The sequence below is a fragment of the Thunnus maccoyii genome, chromosome 4 (assembly GCF_910596095.1).
Source record: "Thunnus maccoyii chromosome 4, fThuMac1.1, whole genome shotgun sequence".
Lineage (NCBI taxonomy): Eukaryota > Metazoa > Chordata > Actinopteri > Scombriformes > Scombridae > Thunnus > Thunnus maccoyii.
This window is the reverse complement of record NC_056536.1, coordinates 1,184,624-1,198,240: the sequence shown is the minus strand read 5'-3', so window position 1 is coordinate 1,198,240 and position 13,617 is coordinate 1,184,624. Positions and strand designations below refer to the sequence as shown.

General features: G+C 39.7%; 1 protein-coding gene across 5 annotated transcripts in view; it reads left to right on the top strand.

Annotated features, from left to right (window-relative positions):
* The first annotated feature begins 11,480 nt into the window (after window positions 1-11,480).
* Window positions 11,481-13,617, top strand: part of LOC121895699 (paired box protein Pax-7-like) — a 61,604-nt gene continuing 59,467 nt past the window's right edge. For 2 of the 5 annotated variants that reach the window (XM_042409111.1, XM_042409115.1), the window contains exons 1-3: window positions 11,644-11,994; window positions 12,906-13,141; window positions 13,370-13,514. In XM_042409111.1, coding sequence (XP_042265045.1) covers window positions 11,910-11,994; window positions 12,906-13,141; window positions 13,370-13,514 — 466 coding nt within the window. In that variant the 5' untranslated portion in view covers window positions 11,644-11,909. The other 3 variants (XM_042409113.1, XM_042409114.1, XM_042409112.1) reach the window with 3 other exon arrangements.

Below are 13,617 nucleotides of genomic sequence, written 5' to 3'. Positions count from 1 at the left end.
TACTCACTTTCCTTCTTTATCCACGTTAAACATTATTTTCATTTATTTTGTTTGGAGAGAGTTTAATTGAAAAACCTTCTTTACATCTCAAGCATTAATCAGTTATTGAAGCATGTGTGCAGGAAGTATTTAGTTTGCTCGTGTTGATTGACGTTGAGCCACAAGGTTATGAAATGTCTACTTTCAGCGCAACATTTAGGATCAAATTTCAAAGAAATACAACAGCTGCGCTGCTTCATTTGAATAAAGTTCCCGCCTGTCTGCACCAAAACACCAAAAACACCAGACAGACGCACACAGCGAGTCTCAACAGTCTGCAGGTCGCTGTGCCTCCACAAGAATATGATCATCAGTGTTAATAGCTGATATATCATTTCATTCATCAATCAATCAATCAATCAATCAATATTGGCCTCATAAATTCGGTACAAATTTAAAACTGGTCAATAGGAACTCTTGACATAACTGAGACACATCAGATCTTGTCTTGTATTTGTACCAAAATTATAGTTTTTTTTAAACTTTTCTTTAGTCTAAACTAAAATGATCACGTTGACATGGTTGGTATCCATGAAGTCATTGATTTGTGTTGAGTTTGAATGTTGTGATGCTGATGGAGTCCAGATGTTTGATCACAGATGTGAGAATGTGCTCGTTGGCCAGCAGATGGCAGTGTGACATCACTGACTCCTAAACAGCCACCTGGTAACAAACTAAAACTGACAGAAGAGGACACATAACCATGTAGGAAGCCATGTTTTAACCTCACTTACAGTGGAAGCAGGAATAAATCATCAGTATTTATTAATCTGTAGTTTATAATCACAGCGGAGGAAGATCTGTGTGTTTGTGAGTGTTGAGCTGAGCTGCAGACTCACATCAACCACTTCTAAAGGTTCAGCAGGTTTATCCTTCAACTCTGTGAATAGTACATGTAACAGTATAAGAGTCATTTTATTTATATAAGTCCAAATCATAAGAGAAGTTATCAGAGGGTTATAATGTTCAGGTTGAGACTGTGTCTTTAAATCACTACTTTCTTCTTACATGTGACCTTCATTGACTTTGAGTATATTAGTGATTGAACACAGTCTCAGTTTTTATCTTGATTTTCTTTTTCATTAATAACTTATTGACTTATGAGGAACAATATGTAACTTTGACTCTACTATGTGTAAATGATTCGGTCACATTACTGAAACAGAAGATAAAGATGGTTCAATACTGAGAAAGACAAGTCTGTAGTTTAGTATTAAATACAGTTCATAGATCAAGACAATGAAGAAGATATTGTTCACATATCTCTGGACCAACAGAACAATACTGCAGGAGCTCTTTACGCAGTGATCTGCTTAATGAAGGTTTGTCTTCAATTGCAGGTACAAATTAAACAGCTCTGATGCATTTCAGTCAATATATCATTAAAACCAAACATATTAACTCAAACTGGATCTTGAAAAACATCAAATTTGATTGACTGAAACCAGTTGCAGTCAACCTACCAGTCAGCAGTTATGTGTGAACTTGTTGGAAATAATCTTCAGGATTAAAAACATTCTCAGTAAGTTTTGTATAAAGAAGCTAAAAGTAACTTTTATTAGTGTTACATCCACCTCCACTGCTCTGTGAAGACACAATGCAGACTAAATATGACTGAGATACTGAATGTGCTGTTGGTGCCACTAAAGGAAAGCTGGAGAAAGCTCTACTAGATTGTGGGCGGTGATGAGACGCTGCAGAAAGAAAACAAAGCAAGTGTTAAATCTGAGGAAACAACATTTTGTTTAATTGGCAGCAACATCTCAAAGTCACAGACTGATTGACGCCTGACGTCACGTCTGGTTGGTAGCTTGAGCGTCTCCTTGTAGCTACTAAAACAGTTTAGCATGACGATAAGTACGCAGCACACGCTGTATAGAGTGTGTAGTGTGAATCTGGACCACGCTGTGATCAATCTTCACTGCTTCATTCATACCTCGTCATTATCAGGACTCATCATGCTTTGTTTCCAACATTATATGTAATTTAATATGTTGTGACATGCAAGAGGAACGTTTATAGAAGACGCCTCAGTTATGTTGACAATGTTAGATCTGAAGTGAGTTAAAGGAGGATATGATAACTCATCTGTCACATGTTTGTATGTGAATTAAACGCATGTTAAAGTTAATCTGAAGCGCGACCACTAACTCAGACAGGCTGATATTAGTTATATATTAGTTTATATAGATATATTGTGTCAGTGACAGTAAATGTCAGGAGAGAAATGTCAAAGGCTTGTTTGATGTGATGTAGAAACAGTGTTGCTATTATTTTGTCCACCAGACCGGACTGACTAACAGGGCTGCAACAAACAAGTTAATTATCAATTAATCTGCTGATTATTTTCTCAATTAATCACGTGAGATGTTGAAAAATTGTAAAAAAAAAAAAAAAAAAAAAAAAAAAAAAGTGAAATTGACCATGTATATAACAAAGAAAAATAGTAAATTCACAGAAAATGTTTGATACTTTTGCTTGAAAAATGAATGAATTGATTATCAGAGTAGTTGCTTTTTAATTTTCTGTTGATTGATTAATTGATTAATCGACTAATCATTGCAGATCTACTGACCAGTATAATTTTATAATTTTGCACTAAAAAACGTCTCAGTTCCCTAATTTAAGGGAAAAAACATTTATGTTGTGTGTTAATGTTTAAAACAATATATATATATATATATATATATATATATATATATATATATATATATCAATATATTGACCAATATATTGATATCAGATAGTATACGTATCATTATCGACCTCTATCATCAAGGTTCTAGTTTATACCGGCAGGTTTGCATGTTTAAAATGAGTTGTATCATTTAATTCTTTTAAGTGTTTTAAGAGCAAAATAACATAATTTGACCCTTAAACACTTGAGACCAAAATGTTCCTGAGTGGCTTCATTCAGAGAACCAGACAGAGCTGCTAGACTTTCATTATTTCTGTTAAAACTAGAGAAAGATCTGCAGCACGTCAGCTTGATGCTGGTTAAGGAGATTTTTTGCAGTGTCGCTGTCTTTAATGATGCAACCTGACAGGAAAGTTCACCACATTTATTTCCTCAAGCACATTCTGGTGTTTTCATCTGTTCTGCTGTCAGAAAGACAGTCGGCCAGTAACGCTCAGAGTGTCACTGACAAGAGAAGAAGAATAACTGGGCGTTCATTGGTCTCCATGTTCCCCTGTGTCCATTCATATGTCTACAAAGAACCCCATTCACACACACACACACACACACACACACACACACACACACACACACACACAGCGATGACTTGGATCAGTTTAAGCTCTTCTGGGTGGACAGATAAATCAGAACATAACATGATTTGAAAGATACTTTACTTATTAGATCTCAAAACACTCATTAATCATTAATCTAGTTACTGGAAGAACTACTGAATCTCAACTCAAGGTCCACTTACTCGCTTTTTCTGCACTTTTAACCACATCTCATAGTCAACATGAGTGAATAGAGTTATCGTCATGTGACCTACGAAACAAGAGTCACATGATAGCAGGTGGTTGTATATGACGGTATATGGGGGGGGGGGGGGGGGGGGGGGGGGTCAGATGTGAATGTCCTCCTCGATCTTTCCACCAACTCCAGGTCAATGACCTTTGACCTGTTGTCAGTGTGATGTCACCTCTCATGATCATCTGATTTATTTGAAAGCAAAAACAAAACAAAAACAGAGTAAGGAGGCTTTGAGTTCACATGAATTCATCACACTCTGATCTTAAGGTCATGAATATTCTTTCATACAATCATCATTTTCACAAAGACATGACTTTTCCGTCCTTCTAGTCACTGATACACAGAGATGAGAAGGTTAAAGCTGGAAACTTCTCTGTTAGATCAACATGTACATTTGTCGGTCGTCACCACAAAAGAAGAAATGATTGAGCTTTAGTTGAACTTGCTCCGTGTCGTCTTTACTATCAACAATCTGTACAGGTTCATGTTTGAACGATCACAACAACGTGCACGAGGTTCTCCTGACCAGCGACCTCTTGTGGTCATGTGACAAATAACAGTTGTAAAGGCAGATGTTACAAGTTGAAGAGAGGAAGGAGGAAGTTTGGGGCGAATGGTCGGACGCACAGAATGTTGACTTGAAGACTTGGTTGGTTTGTTTTGATCTTTTTATGAAGCAAGTAGTTTTATTTTCCTGTTCATACATTCATCTGATCAGGCTCCTGTTATCCAGACTCATTAAAACCAATCCAGATAAAATGATCTTGACTCACACTGTGAGTCTGAGGTTAGCACTCATGTGATTGGCTGAGCACTGATCACATGCTGGTCGTCCTGATTGGTTGCCATGGTGTTTGTAGTTACAGACAGCTGCACAGTACGATTTCATTTAAAGCCGAGGAACCATTTTACACACTTTACAACTATAAAATGAGCATATTAAACTGTAGAGCTTAAATTGTATGACAAATCTCCAGCAAATGAAGTTGAGTAATCAACCAGATTGTATTCTAGTGATGCAACTATTCATGTGTTATAGTGCTTAAATGACAAATCCTCAGATGTCGTTTTCTGGCTCCATAGTCTGATCAACCACAAACATCTAGTTGTATATATTTCTTTTGTTCATAGTATCCCCCAAACTATATTTGAGATTAGCACTTTTTATTGTAAAGCCTATTTTATCATGTATACTCCCATCTTGAAATGTCGTATTTCACCTTATAAGCAGGACTTTTCTCTCTGAAGACAGTTCAGTCCAGGTTTGTTAAATCAACATTCAAATCAAGCTAACCCCGTTAGCTACATACAAAGAACAAGGCCCAAGGCTGTTAGCTAGCTCTAAGCTAAACTCAGATTTAAAAGAGACGACTGAAACTGTAGAATATTTATAGTTTGGAGTTTTTTTTAATCTTTTTAACATGTTTTATTGCTCCTAACAGTTCTGTGTTAATCATTAGCATGTCAAAACAAGCTACTGTTGTCACCCTATAGAAAGTCATTTAGAAGTAATTTGTATTTTTATTATTATCATGAATGTACAGTTGAAGTAATAGAAAAGCCTCAGTGGTGCAGACCTAAGTTCAACTTAGCCACAAAGAGTGAAAACCTTCAAGTTCAGCCATTAATTCATATAATACAAACATTGTACCAAATGTACCCAATAGATCTCGTGTAGACTGGACATGTTATTCAACCACTCAGCATCATCATCATCATCATACTATCCACTTTTACTCCTGTGAAAAATTGCTCAATGAATAGGCGCTTCAGACAGCTACTTAGCAAACGAAATGCATCTTGCATGGTGGATCTGCGTTGCTTGATCAACAAAATGGCAACATTGATCCCAGAGGTGGCTCTCAGCCTCATGAAGGTCCCATGCTCTGCTGGCCTGTGAGCCCGTCTTGTTCTCGCTGTAATCGCCTGTGAAAAAACAAGTTAGCGATGCTTTCGACTGAGCCGTAACACGCCAGCAAACAGTAAAAAATACCCAACCATAAGAAATTAGATATGTTTCCAGTGTCGCCTTTAACTTTTGCAAATCTTTGACTTTATTTTTGTATTTGTCACTGAGCTCAGTGTGACTTGTGTCTTTTCTCTTCAGTAATGCTAAATATAGTCATCTAACAAAACGGACAATTAATGGAGATGTGTCCACTTCAATAGCTGATTGGGGTCTGAGACAGTTTACTCTTCACCTCCAGTCTCCAGTGTTTACTGGTAGAATGACAGGCGCAGCAGTCGGTGTGTGTCCCTGCTGCCGGGGGCCTTCAGGACCCAGGGAGATGGTATGAGAAGGATGAAGTGATTCCTGACCCACATGGAGACACAATGTGAACTCCAAATGTCCTGGATCAGTTGAAGTTAAACTGAGATGTCAGCCACACATCAGACTTTGTTTGGCACACTGCTGTGCTACTCTGAGAGCCAAAGCCCCTGCAAACCGACAGCTTACACGCCATGTCTCTGTAGCAAATGCCCACTCATAATCTTGATTACTGAGGTTTGGCTATGGTGGCCAAAACAGTCAGTGGCACCCCACAACTCACAAATGGATGTTGAAATTGTATGGAAATAATTCCCTCCATTTGAAATTGGATTAGCGTTTGAGCTAACGTTTGTGTTTCACTTGTTTAGTGAGACCTCCATGCTTCCTGAAGCAGAGGCAGCATCACTCTGGCTGTCAGATACGTCCAGACGACAGCAGAGGACAGAACAAAAGAGATGGAAAGAAAAGACAAGAAAGGAGAAGAGGTCAACTGCATGGTTTCAACTAATTCACTGTTCCATTTCAAGAGTAAATACATTCAATTATTTTTTAAAAAATCATATTTTATTAGGTTTATTAACCTTTTAAGGTCTAAATTGCTCCTGACTCTGAGTCATGTGGATATGAATATACAGCAGCATACAGACCTTTTCTGTTTTGAATAAAATGCTCAGAATCATTTCACAAAATGATTTTTTTTTCAAAGGAGGTGAAAATCATGTTGTTTGGAGCAAACTGGCCCGGCCAGGCCTCTTGCTGTTTGATGAACTGGGGCATTGTGGGGGCATCAGACACATTTCATGGCTCAGTCACCAAGATCGATTAAGTGAAACCAATCGACACATTGCGTGGTAAATGGGGGCCGCTACTTTCATGTGGCTCACACGGACTCTTTTCTTTCTGGCATTTGTGAAGGCGAGCCTGATCTAACTGATTAATACAGAAACAAGCAACCAGCCTATCACATGATGTGGAGGCTGCAGGACAGTGTGTCAGCGGAGGACATGTTGGACAGATGGGAGCTCTGCCGTCAGCACAAACTCATCAGTGGCTCATAGCGGCTGCTATTCTGCTGCGCTGCTAGTTTGTTATTAGCATTGAGTTCAACATTATGATTTTAAACTGTCTGTCATTTCACTCACTTGTTTTACTACATTGTAACCAACAAATCATGTCTGTGTATGTCTGATGTAGATGTTATTTTATCAATGGCCAGGCTGAACTCTGTCAGTATCTGCAGCAGTGGTCCTCCACCTCTCTGCCTCTTCACCCTTTAAACTGAAACAAAGTCCGCTTGTGACTCATTGTCAGTATCTGGGTCAGGTCAGTCAACCGCAAAGTGATTATCTGAGTCAGTTTTAGAGGTCTGAGGAGGTAAAACCTTACAGTAATTCACAAGAATGAAGAAACAATGAAGGGAACATCATGGGAACGACGTTCCACAACAGCCTTTTTGAAATATTTACATTTGAAACATTTTATATATCAGCCACAGATGAGCGATTTCTATCAGAAGCTGTACTGTTAAAAACAGCACACAGCATCAGCATCATCCATCCATCCATTGTCCTGTTTCTTCACTTGTTTCATTCATTTAATAAGGTCTTTCAGTAAATCATATCTAATCATTTACAGTGTAGCAGCAGCATTAACAGCCTGTTCTTCTCTGTGTGGATAGTTTGGATCTCTGTCACCCTCTAGTGCTGAACGTGTCAAACTCAACACTGAACTCACCCTCTTCTATAAACTGGACTGTACGTTCTTACATCGAGGTTGAACTCCTGTGAATGCAGCTCACTTACTTCAGAACATGACAGACTTTCTGTCAAAGAAGCAGAAAATGAAACGTTGAAAGGGTCTTTGTGTTTGTGGTTATGGGAACACTGTGCTGCGTCTCTGGTCTTCATCTGGTGTCTCCTCTCTGATTGCATTTAGCTGGAAATAAAGGCGAAACATTAAAGGAAGAGTCAGTCATTCTGGAGAGAGATTGTTGGTATTTAAACACCTACACCCCTCTCTTCATGCTCCTTCAGAGGCTCCGCCCCCCAACTTCATGGCTGCACATCGCCATGGCAACGACCATAAGAGAAATATGTCAGAATCCAGAGCGATGCGTCGGCTGTAGAGTCACTTCTGTTCCTCGCAGACTTTATCATGATCCACACTCTCCACCTCTCTGCAGCCTCCGCACTCCTCACTCTGGCTGCGCTCAGCGTCTCCGTCCACAGAAGCAGCCGTCTGTCCACCGTCTGTCCGCCGTCTGTCAGCTGAGAGGACAGAGAGGACAAACCTTCACCAAGCTGACAGACAGCAGAGACTTACTGAAGCAAAACAGTTTGCAAATCCACAGTGTTTGTATTTAAGGATTCATTGATACAGTTAATAAGTTCAAAACACATATACAGCAGAATATTTGTGTGATTTAAACAGCTGGCTGCTCAGATTACGCTTCACTAAACACGACAGAAACAGACTCTGAGCGTAAAAAAACTGTGAGAAAACACTTTCTGTGTGAAGTGGCCACAGCCTCTCTCTCCAGTCCCCCCACTATTCAACGGCTGCTGGAGACGGGAGACTTCCCTGTCCTGTGCATGAGCACCGACGCCCCCTGCTGATTGGCTGGAGTAGTGTTTAATAGTGTTGTTTCAGAACAGACAGGTAGCGGACTGTAAGGAGACTGAACAAGCTTCCTCCACAATCACTGACTCTACCTTTAACTTGAAGGTCGTCCTCAGCTGAAGCACAGTCCCACTGTCAGCTGATTATTCACCAGACAGCCTCATCAGTATCAGTCACCACTTCACTATTGCAGCATCTAACACGAGTACAGTAGTAGTAGAAGACAACAACATGTTTTCTCACCTCTAGAGGTTTTATTTGTTCAGGTTTTGTCTCTGAGCTTTTAACACAGTGATGCTCTCATCAATGAAAGATCCCAAACAGCATCCTGCTCCTTTACTTTTAGGTCATAATGATGCTGGTTGATCTTCATCATGAGCATACATGTGTGATTTGTTGATTTGTTTGTTATCTGGAAACATGAATATGAGAGCATTGGAAGGATATTCTTCATTTTTGTTCTTGTCTGTGTGAAAAGCATTTAATGTCATTTTAATGTAAAGTTGAGGTGATATTCACCACATTCATGTAATCATTCCTAATAATTGAATAATTGGACGTATGGTCGTCACATGGAGATGATCAATTATCCAGTTTACAGATGATGTGTGATGTGTGGTGATAAATGATCTATACAGGTGTGCTCACAGCTTTACCTTCATTTACATGTAGAAGGTCATTTGTAGTCAAAATGTTGTAAAGAAGTAAATAAAGAAGGATTTAGGAACAAGATGACAGCATGCGGCTGTGTAATCACCAGGACACGTTTCTGTTTTCAGTTTTTATTCATTTTGAATTTAAGAGTAAAGTAAAGATAAATCAATCAAATAATTGTACTTGAACTGGTGAAAGAAGCCCTGTGTGTGAAAACACAGAGAAACAAAGTTGGTGTTGATGAGATGTTGAGAGTCTGTTACTGTATGAGGATTCATCTACGACGATCAACACTCCTTTTACAAGTTTCAACACACACAAAGGAGGAGTGTACGATTTAAAATGCAGTTAAAATCTAAAATGAAACGTCATCACACAGGAAACTGATGTTAGTTCTCCTCTGTGTGTAAAGTCTGTTATAATAAAACATACATGAGCTTTCTCACTCTGCTCTGTTCTTCACCTTATTTTATTAACACACTGTTTTCTAACTGATATTATTCATATCTTTTAGGTTATCACTTGATTTTAAGAGGAGTTTCTCCCTTAATCCTATAATTACTTCAAAGTGCTGCATAGTTTCATAACTGAGACTCAGAATAATTTATGACACACCCAGACTGGAGCTGAGCTCGTCTGCTCCGGATGGATTCATGTGAGAATTAAAGAGAAATCATATTTAGTTTTCTCTTGAAAATAATATATTATAATATATTTATGTAAAATATAAGCTAATCTAAAAAGGACATAATATTTATGTTAAAATGTCAGATAGAGTGTATGATGTATAATGTTGTTACATATAGTATCTGTCACTGTGTCTGCTCTGTGTTGATCTGCTTTGTGTTCATGGATCAGAAACATGTTGGTGGTTTTTTACTGGTCAAACTTTCAATATAAAAATAAATGTCATCAGTAGACAATGGACAAAATAACAGAAACACCGTACTATTGAATTGTATCACAGTGAATCATTGTAGAATATTTATAGTGTGTATTATATATTATTTCTAGGTATTTCTGTTTTTTTTTAATTTTTATTATTAGATAATTATATTTTTTGTATATTTCATATTGTATTCTAATGTATTTTATTAATGTAAGATGTTCCTACTATATGATCCTCTCCTGCATGTCTTCATAATGTAGTGTTATTTACTCAGTGTATGAAATAATGATCATACAGTATAACAGAAGAGGAGCGAAGGTTTAGTGGGGGAGGTGGTACTGGGGGTCGGCCACACTGGTTCTTCAAAAGAAAAAAAAAAAACAAGTAACACAATAAGAGGTGACAAATTAAAGGAAAAAAACCACATAAAGTGTCTCAGGAAGGTGTTGGGCCACCACGAGCCACCAGAACAGATTTAATGCACCTCGGCATTGATTCTACAGTCTCTGAAGTCCACTGGAGGGATGAACACTCTTCTTCAGAAAGATATTCCCTCATTTGGTGTTTTGATGATGGTGGAGTGGAGACAGATCAGTCCTAAATCTCTCATAGGTGTTCAGCCGGGTTGAGATCTGGTGACTGTGAAGGTCATAACATATGTTTGACTCATCAAACCATTCATTGTCTTGGAAGAGACCACTCCCATCAGGATAGAAATGTTTCATCATAGGATAAAGCTGATCACTCACATCAACTTTGTATTGATTATCAGTGACCCTTCCCTCTGAGGGGACAAGTGGACCCAAACCATGCCAGCAAAATGCCCCCCAAAGTATAACAGAGCCTGACAGACCTGTACCGCTTTTTCCTTTAATTTGTCACCCATCTGCATGTATACAAATATAAATATATATATATAACTTTAAAAAAAATCTAATTAACTTTTCTTTCATCTGGATTTTGACAGCTGGACAGTTGCTTCAAATATTTTAGTAAGTAAATCAAAGTAAAGATGAATTAATATTGGATTGCGCTGTATTACTGCATAATGTTTGCTTTTATTTGATATTGAATTGTATTATTTCTTTGTTTGTCTCTGGCTGTAGATAGTCTAATAATTAAAACTCTTCCCATCATAGCAGCAGCATCACATCCGTCTCTGCCACAGTCTCAACAAACACTGATTAGCAGCTGTTTATTGCGTTAGATTTCATTAAATATGACAGGTGTTTATGTTGTGTCCTCCCGGTGTGAAGTGCAGGCTGCTGTGCTGGTGTGGAGGCAGTGTTGTTGTGTGTTTTATACGCCTGTGATGTAGACTTTCAATGTGTGTGTGTGTGTGTGTGTGTGTGTGTGTGTGTGTGTGTGTGTGTGTGTGTGTGTGTGTGTGTGTGTGTGTGTGTGTGTGTGTGTGTGTGTGTGTGTGTGTGTGTGCGTGTGTGTGTGTGCATCTTTATCCCTTCGCTTCCATTGGCTGCTGAAACTTGTTGGAGCTTTTCCCTGTCGAATAAGAGAAAGCTCCACGAACCTATCGGTGCTCGCGACCCGTCCCCCCTTCTCGAGCCCGCCTGGTCCAGACTTGTCCGGGATACCGTCAAAGTGGTCCAGCCTGCACCCCGGTTTAAATAAGCTCATGTCAGACACAGAGCAGCTCCATATTGTGAACACATTAACAGTGTAAGGACTCCCCGCCGCTCCACACACAGCGCTGCACTTTGCCGCCGAATTTCATCTGAACCTGCTCCACGAGCTCTGCTAGCTTGACTGCTCTGAGGGCTTTCATGTTGATTTTTAATCTCCTTTTTCTCCTCCGACACACACTGGACCGTCAGACATTTTCCACCTTCAAAACACTTGTGACCAACAAGTCTATACTTGAACTGGACAGCTAAACTTGTCCATGTGTTTTTTTGTTTTCTTTTTGTACCTTGTTTTTTTTTAACCGTATAATGTCGTCTTTGCCAGGAACGGTACCGCGAATGATGCGCCCAGCTCCCGGACAGAACTATCCCCGTACCGGATTCCCTCTGGAAGGTAGGACTCAGCCAGCAGCAGCAGCAGCTGGGGGACCCGGCTCCACAGCCCCCGCGGAGCAGCCTGCTGGGCCCTTTACACTCGGGGAGAAGAGATTTTTTTAAGGATTTGAGGAGACTGAAAACTTGCAATTCAATTTGAAAAATGAAAATATGCTAGCTAAACATAAACATGTCAGCTCATTGCAGGAGTTTTAGCTTTGACAAATAGCCCGGGCCTTGACTATATATACAGCACTAAACTGCTTTATTTCTGCCATGAAGGACTCGCATTAAAACAACTTTTTCAGATATTTAAAATTCCTTTGTTAGCTTACTAAAATTGTAGCCTAATAAAAAGTTATTATATTAGCTTATTGGGCTAAATATTAAAGGTCCTAGCCTAAAGGATGTTTAGGCTAAACAGGCAGCTGCAGGCCTACAGGCTATGTGCACTTAATTATTTAAACATTAAGTGACCATTTCGACAACTAATTTAAAAAGAATCTAAACATCAAGAAAAATCCAGACAGTCTATAGGCAAAGATACGGGATTTCCTCAAGTGTCCTGCGCCTGGAAATTTAAATGAAACAGAAAAGAGCGAAGAGAAGCAGAGGATTACATCAATATTTGGACAGCGTGATGGTGAATAATGAAGACGGACAGACGGAGCTCTTCACCTCCTCTTCAGGGTCGGACGGAGCTGTGAAGAGCCATCCGGTTAATGTCAATCTGTTGACGAAAAAAATGCGTTTGTTTCTACACTTGAGTGTTAAAATTAGAAAAGGGCTACGAGGCCTACATTAATTAATATTAACATGTCAACAAATTATATACAGAAGCAACACAACATTTAAATGGGGATATTTTCCTTATGAGTGAATGTTAGAGTAAGAAAGCTCCGTCTCAGTGTGGCCTTGTGTCGTCCGCAGTGTCCACTCCTCTGGGCCAGGGACGGGTCAACCAGCTCGGCGGGGTCTTCATCAACGGCCGGCCGCTGCCCAATCACATCCGACACAAGATAGTGGAGATGGCTCACCACGGGATCCGGCCCTGCGTCATCTCCCGGCAGCTGCGGGTCTCTCACGGCTGCGTCTCCAAGATCCTCTGCCGCTACCAGGAGACCGGCTCCATCCGGCCCGGAGCGATAGGAGGCAGCAAGCCCAGGGTGAGAAGAGCCACCATAACAACAACAACAACAACAATATTAATATTAAAAAGACGATAATAATTATAATAAATAATTAAGCAATTAAATAATTGTAGAATTGTGTATGCTTATTTATTTAGGCCTCCAGCCTGATGACAGTTTTGAATGAATTATGAGCTTTGTGTTTACGGCCTTAAACGTCGCAGCAGCTGGAGCTCATCACGTGTGTCTCTGTCCCACCTGCAGCAGGTAGCCACGCCGGACGTGGAGAAGCGGATAGAGGAGTACAAGCGGGACAACCCCGGCATGTTCAGCTGGGAGATCCGGGATAAGCTGCTGAAGGACGGTGTGTGTGACAGAAGCACAGTCCCTTCAGGTGAGGCCTCCTCTGGTAAGCCGCATTTCATTTATTTTTTTTCATCCTTCGCTATTTTCCGATTCAAATGAATAAAAGGAACAAAACTGTTGAAAATGAAGACAGAGGTTAGAGGAAG